General features: G+C 35.0%; 1 protein-coding gene across 1 annotated transcript in view; it reads right to left on the reverse strand.

Moving 5' to 3' along the window:
* Window positions 1-6,303: 6,303 nt before the first annotated feature.
* LOC149775776 (anaphase-promoting complex subunit 7-like) overlaps window positions 6,304-14,412 on the reverse strand; it is a 67,623-nt gene continuing 59,514 nt past the window's right edge. Inside the window, exons 15-16 of the mRNA XM_089943149.1 lie at window positions 13,970-14,090; window positions 6,304-11,226 (exon numbers count right to left, since the gene is read on the reverse strand). Coding sequence (XP_089799275.1) covers window positions 11,173-11,226; window positions 13,970-14,090 — 175 coding nt within the window. The 3' untranslated portion in view covers window positions 6,304-11,172. The remainder of the gene's footprint in view (window positions 11,227-13,969; window positions 14,091-14,412) is intronic.

Here is a 14,412-nt window from a genome sequence, read left to right on the forward strand (position 1 = left end):
TAAGTGTAAGTACACTGCTAATCATCAAAGTCAATCAAACAGCTAACACTTGTTAAAATTATGAGGCAATGAATTATAAAAAAAAAAGAAACGAAAGCCATCAACACGTACACATGGCTTGGCGGTGTTCTTAGACATAATCACCTGACCAGTGAATAATGTCATCCATTCCCTATAAAAATGACTCATTTGTTGAATGACGACTGTTCTTGGAGTAGTCGTCCAAACGATAGGTGTAAAAGTGTTAATTAGAGGGTATTAACAATGGATACCATTACACAGAATCATAAAACTTTTATCAATAAAGAAAAGCTTGAAGCCACGGAAGGAGTAGGTCCAGTGTTAAATCACAATTTGCTAGATATTTAGGTGTTAATGAGCTGTCCATCCAAGGACAGCAAACGTGACTGTAATAGAAAGCAGCTGAAAATCTATAAGTTTCTCAACAAACAATAATGTCTTCCAATTTAGAGATGAGAAAATTATGGCAGTATAAAATTTATACAATTTATTGACATTAGTAGTGTTCGAACCGTAAATGTGCTTTGTCTTTTTAAAAAAATATCATTTTGCTTTCTTTTTCATTGACTTCATACACATAATGATCTGTGACAAATTTATTGAGTATTTAAAATCTATGTGCATATTTTTTTTTATGGAATTACATAGATTATAGATTCACTACATGTAACCAAATTGGTTTGCGAGTACATGTTGATACTCTATTATTGCTATATTATATTATTATTATTATAATATATATTGGTACTGACTTTTTTAATAAAAGTTCTTTGTTTTTATTGAAGTCGGCTTTCCTTGATGAAATGTGCCGCTAAAGGCCAGCTTTAAAGAACCAAACAAATGCCCGTTTCTTTTTGTGGCGGCAACATCAAATAATTGTATTGCATGATTGAGACTGATTTATTTTCCATTTGCTTAGTACATTTTCATAACAGTAGGTTACAGATCCTCCCTGTCTATTGAATAAACCAACAAGTAAGATTTTTTTAAAAATTATTTTTTTCTTGACATTTGTGGTTGCGGAGTGATGGTGTCTTCCACTCAACAATTTAACAAAGGGTCAACGAACGATAGAGACGCAGGTGTTCTGGTCTGATGACAAGGATTAGTACAGAATATGTGGGTGTTCTGAAGGATTTGTTGTAGGGTTTAACGCCAATTTTCAGCACACGATAGGCTATACATGACGGCCAGTATTAATAATGGAGGAAGAACCCGGGAAAACCCCGGAAAGAACCACCGACCCACGAGAAGCTACTGGCAAGCTTTCTCACGTACCCACATTGGCCGAATCCGAGACTCGAACCCACGCAGACAAATGTGAGATGACAGTGATCCGTAACGGAGAACGCTTTAGACCATTCGGCCACTTGGATCCCCGAGTTCTGAAGGATTTAATTCTGAGTGGAAAGAAGAATTTTACATACCATCCACACACAAATGCCAATTTGTTGTAAATATGTTAATTACTAGCGAGCAGCCGAAAATCTGACGAAAGATAGATTACGAGATAATGCCTCGTCCGGTTGATCTCCGCTACCAGAAATGTCAACAACAACAACAAAAAAGTAGATATTTCACAACATACAGTACTCATGCTCGATGTCAACAAAAGCGGAATATGATGTTGTTGTTGTTGTGGGTGTTAACGCCACTTTTCAGCACATGATAGGCTATACATGGCGACCAGTATTAATGGTGGAGGAAGAACCCGGGAAAACCCCGGTATGAATCACTGATCCACAAGAAGCTACTGGCAAGCTTTCTCACATACCAACACTGGCCGAATCCAAGACTCGAACCCACGCAGACAGAGGTGAGAGGGCAGTGATCCATAACGGATAGCGCTTTAGACCACTCGGCCACTCGGGGCCCCTGGATTATCATATAGCAATGCGCTGTTAAGATGGTTTGTTAGTACTGACAAAGAAAATGTTTATGTAACAATAGATAAATATCAGTGCATTTTATCTCAGGTTTGCGGCTTCCTTTTATTGGGCATGTGAATTTCTCCACTCTAAACCAATGGTTGTATATACAAGTTTAAAACAGCCTACAATGTCGCCAATACAAAAAAAAAAAAAAAAATCGCAAGATGGTATATTTTGCCGCCAATAAGGAAAATAAAATCGCAGTTTGCGACCTTGGCGAAGCCCTATGCGATCCTAGAATAAACATTTTACACTTTTAAGAAAAAAAATTTTTTTTCGTGTACGAGAAAAATACATATAAAATTTCAGGAGCCCCTTCCACGATCGTCTTGTATTATTCATGCGCGATCTCTTCCCCAAAACGATAATAAACTTTTTACGTCTTTTTGGAGAAAAATAAATGTATATAAAATTTCGTGAGGCACACCGTGACCGTGTTATATCCGAATTCGCGTTAAAACGGAGCGTGTTATAACGGGGTCACAAACACACTATATATATATATATATATATATATATATATATATATATATATATATATATATATATACCAATATGTGACTCTCTAAATAAGTGAAATATATAAGCAATCTCTCTGTTTTCACTACACATATATTTCTCATTTAATATGCATTGATTTAAGATTGTAACGGTTCCAATTAAGTATGTATTTTTGTGCCCACTTTTATAACCCTTTACCCCACCATTTTTTTTAATGCATGCATCGTTTTCTTCAGCTAACTGACTTGGCTGATTACAACATGGTCCGGTACATAGCACGATCAGATTTTATGGACCCAAACCGCCATGCTACAGTGGGGGGTTACACTGCACGGCATTAGCTCAAAAACCAATTTTGGAAGGTGACCTTGTGCATAGAAGTCAGATTTGTGTACAAAGGCCAGTTTTGCCTTTTCCCATGGGTGGCCACTATCATCTGGTTTGATAGAAGTGAGAAGTCTTTGAGTGAAAACACCATGTTAATATCACCACTGCTTCAAGAATAATAGTGATTTTAAAAAATTGTAAGATGGCCATCATGCTGGTCACATTGGAGGTCTAGTCATCTTTTCATTTTTGACCAACCCTATATCTTAAGAAGTCTTTAATCAAAACCTCATCAATATGACCATCCATTCTGGAGTAGTGGTGGCCATGTTGAAGGTCTAAAGAACACTTTCATTAAATATTAAAAGCTATCAGTTTAAATAGCATGTCAATATGACTATATGTTTCAGAGAAGGGATGGTAATACGAGTTTCAAAATGGCCACATAAAGTCTACTGTACTGGATGTCAGATATGTATAATTTTAATTTTGTTGCAAGAAGATCTCGGAAATTAATCCACTTAGAAGTAAAAATTACAAGATTTTCAAAAGGGCCACCATGATAACCATTTTTGTGGTCAGATTGAAATCAATTTCACGTAGGACCAATGACACACCATAAGCTTTTTAGTCACAACCCTAATGTGGATCTGACGATCTGTTCAGAATTAGCAGTGATGACAAGATTTTAGCAGTCATTCTGGATGTGTGAAGGGCACAATTTACATTTTCGACCAACTAGACACTGTGATGAATATATGTAACAAATTTCATGGCAACTGTTCCGGTGGCATGTAAACAGAATTAAAATATATCATAGTCACAAAGTAACATTCTGGTTGCACTCTACATTTTCGCATTTTGCATATGCCTTAATGTTTAAAGAAAAGAATTTCCCATGTTTTCTTCACTGGTTAACCCAGCTATTTAAAATGACCCTGTATGTTTTGGGTATCATTAAAAAAACTTTTAGTTCCCTTTTTTTCTTGCACGATTTATGCTATACTTTGGCTTAAAGAGTGTACAGCTTAACCTTACTTTCTGGAGGTAAATTGTACAAAAAATAAGCTGATAACTGTTTTTTACTTTTTATATTTTCATGAGCTAACAAATTTTTGCTTTTTATACTTTTTGTAATTCATTTATTGCACTTTCAGATGCTGTTGTTGCCAACTCTATCAAAGTAGCATAGAGGTATGCCAATATTCTTTCTATTGTACATGTTGCAAATGCAAACTTCATTTTACAACTGCCACTCTGTTAGAAGTAATATCCATGGAGCACAACCTTATTCATGCTGAAATATAAAAATGTATATACATTTCAGCACTCCAGCTAGTGAAACAGAGGTATTTCCCCATCTACCTGCAGTTCTGTCCCTTTTGCACACAAGAGCCCTCTTTGTCCCTGTCCTCTGTCCCTTGAGAGTCATGCCTTCTCCTGATCACCATAACACCAACTTACAACCGCTATTTTGTATTTATTGTGCTTACTTTTCTGTTTATTTAATGTAGGATAATCATGTGAATGTTCTTTTGTATGTTTCAACTTCACCCCCAAATGTAATTCAAAATGCTATCATCTGCATCATGTCCTTTCATAGCAAACCTCCCATCGCTTTGTTCCAAAAAGTGTCCCTTCATTCAACAAAAGCACCCATACCCCCATAAGAAATTCCAAGGTGGAACAATGACCTTGACCTTTTGTCTCCATAATTAATAATTTCTTTCTTACCTAAAGAGCCAACTAATGTAACCGGGCAGAAACAATTAATCTTCTTTCAGTCACTGTGTCCTTATTTTTTCACCTCTAAATCAATAGGAATCCTTACCTCAAGTACAAGCCATCCACAAAGTTTGGTTGAGTTATGTGATGTAGAACTAATGTCATTGTGCTGGAATTTTTTTATTTATTGTTCCAGTCATAATGACCTTGACCTTTGACCATCTGACTCCAAAAGCCATCCAAAAAAGTCTGGTAACTATAGATGGTGGAGTTATTGTGCAGAAACATTTTTTTCCCCTTTAGAGTGACTCTGACCCTGAACTCATACTTTCCCATACAATTGCAGTAGCCTTTGTATTATATACCTATTTTGTTATTCTACCTAAGGCTTAATTATAAACAAGAATCATCATTTTGGTCTACTTAAAATTGAAATTTAGAGTCATTCAAGGATGAATGGATTTTTTTTTTTTTTTTTTGGTCAATTCTACTCATTTCCACTGATTATGGACTGGATTTAGCTGTGTCAATGCCACAGGAAGTACATTTAATTTAAGCAGGGAGGGACATGTCTTGACTCAGCTGCATATGTGTTTCTGTTCTGTCACTGAATGTTTGGAATCATAATGTTGGAAAAATATAAACTCTCTCACTTGAAATAATCAAAAAGATGCTATGGAATATCAGGCTCATTTCATTTTGAATGCAACAAGGAGAATGTTACTGCAGCTGGAAATGAATCAAAATTACAGTACAATATGTAATCGAGTTTTTGAACCCATGACATAGCTGATGTAATTTGGATTTGCAGGACTAAGAATTTAGTTTGAGGAAATTCAAGATGCACATATGTAATTATATTTTTGCCATTCTTATCACCAGCTAAATAAAGAAGACATGTTTATGCCTTGTCACTTGCATGCTATTTATAGGGACTTCAGCTATGTTATGACCTGTATGGCATTTATTGCTAGCCTTAATATGAAACATTATATCAAGAAAGTTAACTTGGAAAATATTGCAAAGCAGCTGCTGTGTGGCAGTCCATTAAGTCAGCGGAAATAAGAATTCATTGTCTTGGCTTGTTGGCGCTTAAGCCCTTAAATTTTTACCAAAACCTTCAGTTGTATTTATTTTCTTCGAATTTAATACTTTGACTTATAAAATGGTATGTCTGTGACAAATATGTGACAACCCTTGGCCTCAATATGCTTTTCTATGCTATTGTTGTATACCCCAGAGAGCACTGGTCATAGTCTGAACCATTCCATTTACAAAAAGTTATGAACATTTCTCCTAAATAATTGTTTCAATGAACAGAATGGTATTTTAAATCATTGTGAATGTCACGTTCATTCCTGTGCTTGTCCGAAAGTTTCATTTCTGACTTGGTGAATTCATCTACATCCTTAATTTTATCATCAAATGGATGAAACAGCTTGTTTAGTTTAGTTTGTTTACAAAGTGGTTCCTAAAACACTAATATTTTTAGGCACACATCTCTTGCATGTGCATGCAATATCAAGGTGTTCAGTATCATAAAATACTGCATGATTCTGACAATGTAACATTAAAAGAGACAAAAATGAGCATTAATAATCATAGGTTACTGCATTTGTATGGGAAAATATTAACGAGTTTTTCTGAGTAATACTGCATGATCTTGGGAGTAAAGTATTAGTTCAAAAAAACAAGTTTATATTTTGGCCATATAAATGCAGTAACCTTTTTATTATATACTCATTTCATTTTCCTACTTAAGGATTAATAATAAAAGAATACACTACAAGAAACAAAGTAACTGAATTTATGCTGTATTTCAAAATAAATACACAACCATATATTCATGAATACTCAGTAACAATATTAATGCACACTTAGCACCGCCCAGTGATCTTTGAACTTTGCCGTGTGCTCAACATTAGTTTTTTGAAGAAAAAAATATTGTTTTGGTCTGCTTAAAATTGAAATTAAGAGTCATATTGTGAATGAATTTACACTGAAACAACTTTTCCAGTAGGTCTGGAATGGATGGATTTTGCTTTTCTGTCAATAAAGCTCAATTCTGTTTTTCTGCTTGTGATGAACTAGATTTATTGGGTCAATTCCATATAGTGTACATGTGATTTGAACAGTGAAGGGTCAGCATTGAGGGATCAAATGCACCCATGTTTCTGTTCTGTCAATGATTGTTTGGAATCATAATGTGGTGAAAATATTAAATATTTTAACTGAAATGATCATAAAGGCACTATGTAATATCACATTCAGTGCAGTAAGGAGACTGTGGTATCTGTTGGAAACAGAGTCAAAATAACAGTACAATTTCGTGGTGTGAATCAAGTTTTGAACCTGCGACACATGACATATAATTCAGATTTGCAGAATTAAGTAAGTAAATGCTGAGGAAAATCAAGATGCAAAAATGTAATTATATTTATTGACAATCTTATTACCAGCTAAAGACATGTTTCTGTCCTGTCACTTGCATGCTCTTTGTTGGAGGGACCCAGTTTCCCCACCTATGTACACAACCTGGCTTCTATTGCCAGCCTAAAACTTTATCAAATAAATTGCAATGCAGCTGTTGTGCGACAGTCCATTTAGCCAGCAGAATAAGACTTCATTGTCTTGACATATTGGCTCTGAGGCTCTTAGCTTTCTACCAAAACCTTCAGTTCCATTTTTTTTTTAATTTTGTATTTTCACTGACTTGTAAAATGTTAGGTATCTGATAGATATGCAATAGTCCTTGGCCTCAATATGCTTTTCTATGCTCGAGAGCACTGATTATAGCTTTTTGTGAAATGTTACAAACATTTCTCCTAAATGACTGTTCTAATGATTAAAATGGTATTTTCTACACTGTATCTCCCAAGTTTTTTGAAAGTTTTATTTGTGACTCAGTGAACTTGTCCATTTCATTAACTTTACAATCTTTACTTTCAAATGGATGAAACGGTTTGTTTAGGAATAAATAAACTAAAAGCTAAAGTGTCTGCTACATGAGCATACATTGTCTGTTTAAAAAGTAGTTCCTAATACACAATGCTACGTGTCGTGCAAAATGAGGTGATGCAATATGGAAAAATACTACATGATTCTGACAATGTAAAGTTAACTGAGAAAAAATGAGCATATAATTAACTAGTTATTGTGCAAAAACCATTTTTTTACTTTCAGTACTCTTAACCTTGATTTTTTCAGTCCAAAATAGGATTCTATTCCAAGTGCAAACCAGCCACAAAATTTTTCAACTGCAGATAGTGGATAATTCAAGTTATTGCATGGAAAGGAAATTAGTAACTAACATAAGGATGGACAACATTCATTCCTGCAGATAAAATCATCACCATTATCAAACTTCATTGGTATGTCATGATGAAGGTAATAATTTACTGTCATTCACCTAATGTTGTTTGAAGATAAATGCTCAACACATCTGTAGCTTTTAACCTTACTAATGATCTGATTTTTCTTAATTTCTAATTACATTCGGTTTTTTTAAAAGCATACATCTAAAACCAACAAAAAAATATTCAAATCTAACAGAGCATTAATGACAAAACTAGATTTAACTCAAACAGAAAGTTTAATTGCATTTATATTTAATACTTACATGTAGATGAAACTCTGAAAGGTAAAACTTTCAGCAAATGTATTTAATGCAGTTTATAAACCTGAACTACTGCATCAAAGATGAAAGGCAGTGAAAAAATAATGAAATGCCTCTATTGATGACAAAATTTAGTAATAATACAAAAATGGGTATACTATTTAAAATAGACCTGGAATAACTTATATCAACAAAACAATTACACAGGTACATTGCAACAGTACTATTTTAATATTGTCTTTATTAATTACTGTCTAGATATTTGCAGTAACATTTCTTACGTCAAAAGGTAAGTTATCTTAACAAGCTGAGGCAGAAGTAACACCATGCATACTATTTTCTTCTTCATCTCTTTGTGTACTATAATTTCAAAAGTTTACTTAGTCCAGTAATTACCTTCTTATAAGACCAAAACTTCTGCAAAAAGAACTGGCCTTATAAAAAGGGTGACCCCTCTTTCTTGGTAAAACTATGATATTTGTGTTGGGAGAAGTGGCTTGCATCAGGGTTAGCCTCTCTTGAGAGGGGTCTCTCAAGTGGGGGACCAGTGTACAAGTTTTAAAGATGTAGTGGGAAGAAAAGAGAAAATTGTTTTAAAAGTTACTGACTACCTCATTAAAAGTGTACTTTGTTGCGAGAAATCATTTTTACTCATCAAACACGATTCTTATTTGAGACAGAAAAACAGTGAAACAAATTTTATGAAGTTGTCTCGGTGACAAATATGGTAAGGATAAAGCTATTGTCGAGGTGGTGGCATTTATGGAAAATTTACTTTTAGAAAAGATATTTTGAGATTCTCTAATTTCCTGGGAATATTATTTGCACCAACAATTTGTCAACAATTTTTTTCTGTGAAGGAAGTATCAATTTAATTATCATGATGTGCTTTAGTGTTTTACTGACAAATGACTTTTTCAAAAATTAATACCATTAATGATCTAATTAATTTAATTTGCAATCTCACCAGTCATCCTTTACATTAATGCAAATTTAAAAAGGTATGTACAGGTGAACAATGAAATGTTTGGGCAAAGGGAGAAAATATATACAAGACGAATGAATGAATGAATGAACAAATAGATGTGTGTGTGTGATTTGGATTTTTAACATTTTTCAGTGATATCGCTATGATGTCTGCAGTGTGACAGTTTATAATGATGTCTAGCACTGAGGCATCATGCCGCAGACATGTAGCATGATGTCCCACACAGTCACATTATCCTGACACCAGGCGGACCAGTCCTAACACGACCTCTTAATGCTGAACGCCAAGCAAGGCAGCTGTTAGTACCATTTTTGTAAGTCTGGTATGACTCGGCCAGGGTTCAAACCCACAATCTTCTGCATCCGAAGTGGATGCTCTACCCACTAAGCCACTGGAGTGGTCCAACAAATAAATGAAACTACAGGAGATAAATCAGATAATTATAAAATAAATAAATGTACAAACATAATAAATAAGAGAATAATGAAAAGAACATTATAAGTATGAATGATTATAGGAAGAAAAAAGTTGTTAGATGTAAATTACAAGAATGAAGGATATTACTTTTAACTTGGGCAAATAGTCGGGAAAAAAAGCAATAAAAAAATAAAAGGATCTGCATGAGATGTCCATTTCATACAAAAAATGTGCAAAATGAATTTATGGATTCCTACCACTTGCAAATGGCTGAAATTAAGACAAGTTCCATAATTATTTAGCATAAACAATAAATATAAGATTCAATTTTAACATGAAATGAATGAACTTTGAACAACCAAGTGATAGAAAAAGAGCAGCAATTTGCAACTGAGTCTACCAATACATGTTTAAAATGTGACATCAAAATGAAACACACCAACCTTCAGCGATGTCATGCATGTGTACTGCCGTGAATTCATTCAGATCCTTTTTGTGATTTGGAAAACATGACATTACCATCAACAATGTAATCTGATGTGCAATCTGATGTGTTTTTAAGTATCAGTACTGTTTCTATTGGTTTTCAAATATCAATACTTTTTCTATTGGTCATCAAATATCAATCCATTTTCTATTGGTCTTCAAAACATCTATCATTTTTTGATTGGTCTTCAAACATCAATTCTTTTTCTTTTGGACTTCAGTATCAATCCTTTTTATACTGGTCTTTAAATACCAACCCTTTTCTATTGGACTTCAAATTCATGGTTTGTAGCAACCATTAAATGTGCAGAAACTTGTCTCCCATAAATTATAGCGAATTTGCGGAGAATTTCACTTCTACAATACAAGAAATATAAATGAATTTAGGTTAACAGGACGTCATATCAAATGACACATCAGCTGATAAATGAAACTAATTAACCTCATGTAGGAGTAATGGAAGCAATTAACATGTTCTATTTTCAACCTGAGATTCTCAATATCAAACCTCAAAGAACACTATTATATTTACATAAATGATCCAGGAACACTATACATGACTAATCTTAAAGCATTCGTTCCAACAGTCTCATGATATACCAGTGAAATCTACTGGCTGAAAAATATGATTTATTTTTCTTGCCAATAAATTAATATTATTGTTAAACTGCATACACATGCATCCATCATACAGTATTCTGTGTGAGGAACTTAAAAATTTCATTGTGAAGTAAAATGGTTAACCTTATCCAGAGCTGCAGAACTTGAGATTTTTCCAGCAGAGCCCTATAAGTATAAATGATGGATTAATTGAAAAGACCCAAATCTTCTACTTCACTTGTTAAAACACATAGAATTTGTCGCAGGCTAGTCCACCTTGGACACTTCTTGCCGTAGTCTCTGCCATCACAATTTGTTTCAATATTTGCATAGGTCACCATTATAAAATCAAGCATATATGGGTCTATAGTTGCAATAATTTTCCAAAACTTTGAAATGGTATTCTGTTGTAAACATTGTTTGCACAGTAACATTTCTTTCAATATCTGTAAATTTATTATTTTAAAGAGTCCTTGTCTACACGATCAACAGCATACTTTATTGTAAACAGATCCCTCGAATGTGCATTGTTTTCAGTCTTTCAAAAGCTCTATCCACTGCTAACTGAATTCCGTGTCTGACCAAGTACTTTCTACATCATCAAAATCAAAACCCTGCAAATAAAGAGGGGGAAAATCTATTATATCTTTCACTGCTTACATATTAATATTCATATTAAAATGCCAACTTACCTTTAAGTAAATCAGTCAAAACAATAATCAATGCAGAGAAGTAAATCTAGTAGTGATGTGCAATGCAGAGGGCTTTACTCTCTACAATTTACTAGACAGGGCCTTAAAAAGAATAACTAATGGAAAACCAAAGTTTGGAGAAAACAGGTATTCAGGGACAATAAATCTTCCAAAAAATAAAAGAGAATGCTGAAGTACAACTAATTCAAGGTGTCATTCAAAGAAATGTGCATATTTACTTCATATGCCAGTTCCATAGTAAAGTTATGCTTTGGAAAGCAAAGTTAGCAAGATGTGCAAATAGGGGAATTAACTCTTCTAAGACTTGAAAGCAAACTCAAAGTTTCATCAATAAAGCTGTGTGTCAAATGGTTGAAATGTAACTATGCTTACTAGTAAAGTTATGCTGCAAAAACCAAAAGTCAGGAGGGTAGGCAATCAGGGGTCATAACTCCTGCAAATGATGTTGTGAAATGCTGCAAATAAATTGACTCAAGCTCTCTTCAATCTGAAGCCAACAAATTTTGGTGAAGTTATCTTGCACAAACCAATCTCAGAAGGAAGTGCAATCAGGGGCCATAAATCTCCTACATCTGACTAAACCCATGTAAGGCAGATGCAAGTCTATGAGAAAATGTTCATACCAAATTGCATCAGAATATGTTGTTTGGTTCTTGATGAGAATATGCTGAATGGTACAGTGCTATACCGGTTACAAGACCTGCTGTGGTACAGATGCAATGCTGAATGGTACAGTGCTATACCGGTTACAAGACCTGCTGTGGTAAAGATGCAATGCTGAATGGTACAGTGCTATACTGGTTACAAGACCTGCTGTGGTACAAATGCAATGCTGAATGGTGCAGTGCTATACCGGTTACAAGACCTGCTGTGGTACAAATGCAATGCTGAATGGTGCAGTGCTATACCGGTTACAAGACCTGCTGTGGTACAGATGCAATGCTGAATGGTGCAGTGCTATACCGGTTACAAGACCTGCTGTGGTACAGATGCAATGCTGAATGGTGCAGTGCTATACCGGTTACAAGACCTGCTGTGGTACAGATGCAATGCTGAATGGTGCAGTGCTATACCGGTTACAAGACCTGCTGTGGTACAAATGCAATGCTGAATGGATCAGTGCTATACCGGTTACAAGACCTGCTGTGGTACAGATGCAATGCTGAATGGTGCAGTGCTATACCGGTTACAAGACCTGCTGTGGTACAAATGCAATGCTGAATGGTGCAGTGCTATACCGGTTACAAGACCTGCTGTGGTACAGATGCAATGCTGAATGGTGCAGTGCTATACCAGTTACAAGACCTGCTGTGGTACAGATGCAATGCTGAATGGTGAAGTGCTATACCGGTTACAAGACCTACTGTGGTACAGATGCAATGCTGAATGGTGCAGTGCTATACCGGTTACAAGACCTGCTGTGGTACAAATGCAATGCTGAATGGATCAGTGCTATACCGGTTACAAGACCTGCTGTGGTACAGATGCAATGCTGAATGGTGCAGTGCTATACCGGTTACAAGACCTGCTGTGGTACAAATGCAATGCTGAATGGTGCAGTGCTATACTGGTTACAAGACCTGCTGTGGTACAGATGCAATGCTGAATGGTGCAGTGCTATACCGGTTACAAGACCTGCTGTGGTACAAATGCAATGCTGAATGGTGCAGTGCTATACCGGTTACAAGACCTGCTGTGGTACAGATGCAATGCTGGTGAAAATATGGTACTAATTCTATCAAAATCGGGCATGAAAATGACACCTTTAAAGTCTTGTCTAGTTATAACAAGCAATTCACACATACCAAATTGCACTTGTTTAGGATGCAGAGATATGCTGGTTGCAAGAAGTGTGAACAGATGGACTGATAGAAGGAAGGACAAAAAGTGATTACTGTGTGGCTCAGGAAATCTGTGGCAAGTTTTGCATTAACTCATTGTCAAGCCCTAAAAGTACACAAAAACACAACAAATCTCTGCATATTTTGCATGAATACCTTTGAATTTCCTTGTTGCCAATACAAGTGTTCTTACTCTAAGCATCAATAAAAATGAAATGTACAAACAATCAACACAACACACAGTGAGGGATTTATTAGAATAATGTCTTGGCCTCTATCTGGCAGGACAGTTGGTCCTCATTTTTTAAAGTCGACACACAGTGAGTGATTTCTTAGAATTATGTCTAAGTCTCTATCTGGCAGGACAGTTGGTCTTCATTTTTTTAGGTCAACACACAGATAGCCATATTACTGTATCATTGGGATAAATAAGAAAAGCACTATCTTTAAAGCAGATTGCTTTCTGTGCAATTATTTGCTGAAGACAACCTGGAAACAAGAGACAAATTTTGTAACCAGAAAGGTTTCTCCTACAATAACCTTTTCAGTCAACATGTGATAATGTTGTGACTAACTGGCATAGTAATTTTTACATACTGGATTTTACTAAAAAAATACAAGGTATCTTCCAAGCAGATTTTAATTACACACAGAAAAAATTAACATATAAACTTATATGAATCATATTATGCATGCGATTTATTATTTAAAACATGAGTTACACATGCAATGACAGACACATAGTTCAAAGGAAGCTATCATGACAATGTAAAACACTGTAAATACTATCTAAAACAACTTGCCTCATGATCACTGCTACCCATATCTTCCACCTCCACGTCAAATGAGTTATCCATGCCAATGTCACTCTGTTTCTCTACCCTCTCCATGCCCTCCTTTGCTCTTATGTTAGATGGGTCCAGTCTAAATAATATGAAGAAAATTGCATTGGGGTCAGAGTCTAACTGATTTGAATAACCTACCTTTGAACACTTGAGTATATCTGAATAGTTATTTCTTGAAAATATTGAACTATTATGTCTCAATGTCAAATTCCCACACATTTCAATACTTTTGTAATGTCTCTCATTTTAAAGGGGAAAAATGATATAATAATTATCTTCTATGGATTAATTGTACACAAATATGACAAAAGTCCCTAAAAAGGACTGATGCTTTACTGGGATAAATCAATTTCCAGGAATTCAAGATAAGGCCATTTCTTCCTTTTAACTGCTGAGTGTCA

This window comes from Sinohyriopsis cumingii, chromosome 19 (assembly GCF_028554795.1).
Source record: "Sinohyriopsis cumingii isolate HCF-2022 chromosome 19, ASM2855479v2, whole genome shotgun sequence".
In the NCBI taxonomy this organism is placed as follows: Eukaryota; Metazoa; Mollusca; class Bivalvia; order Unionida; family Unionidae; genus Sinohyriopsis; species Sinohyriopsis cumingii.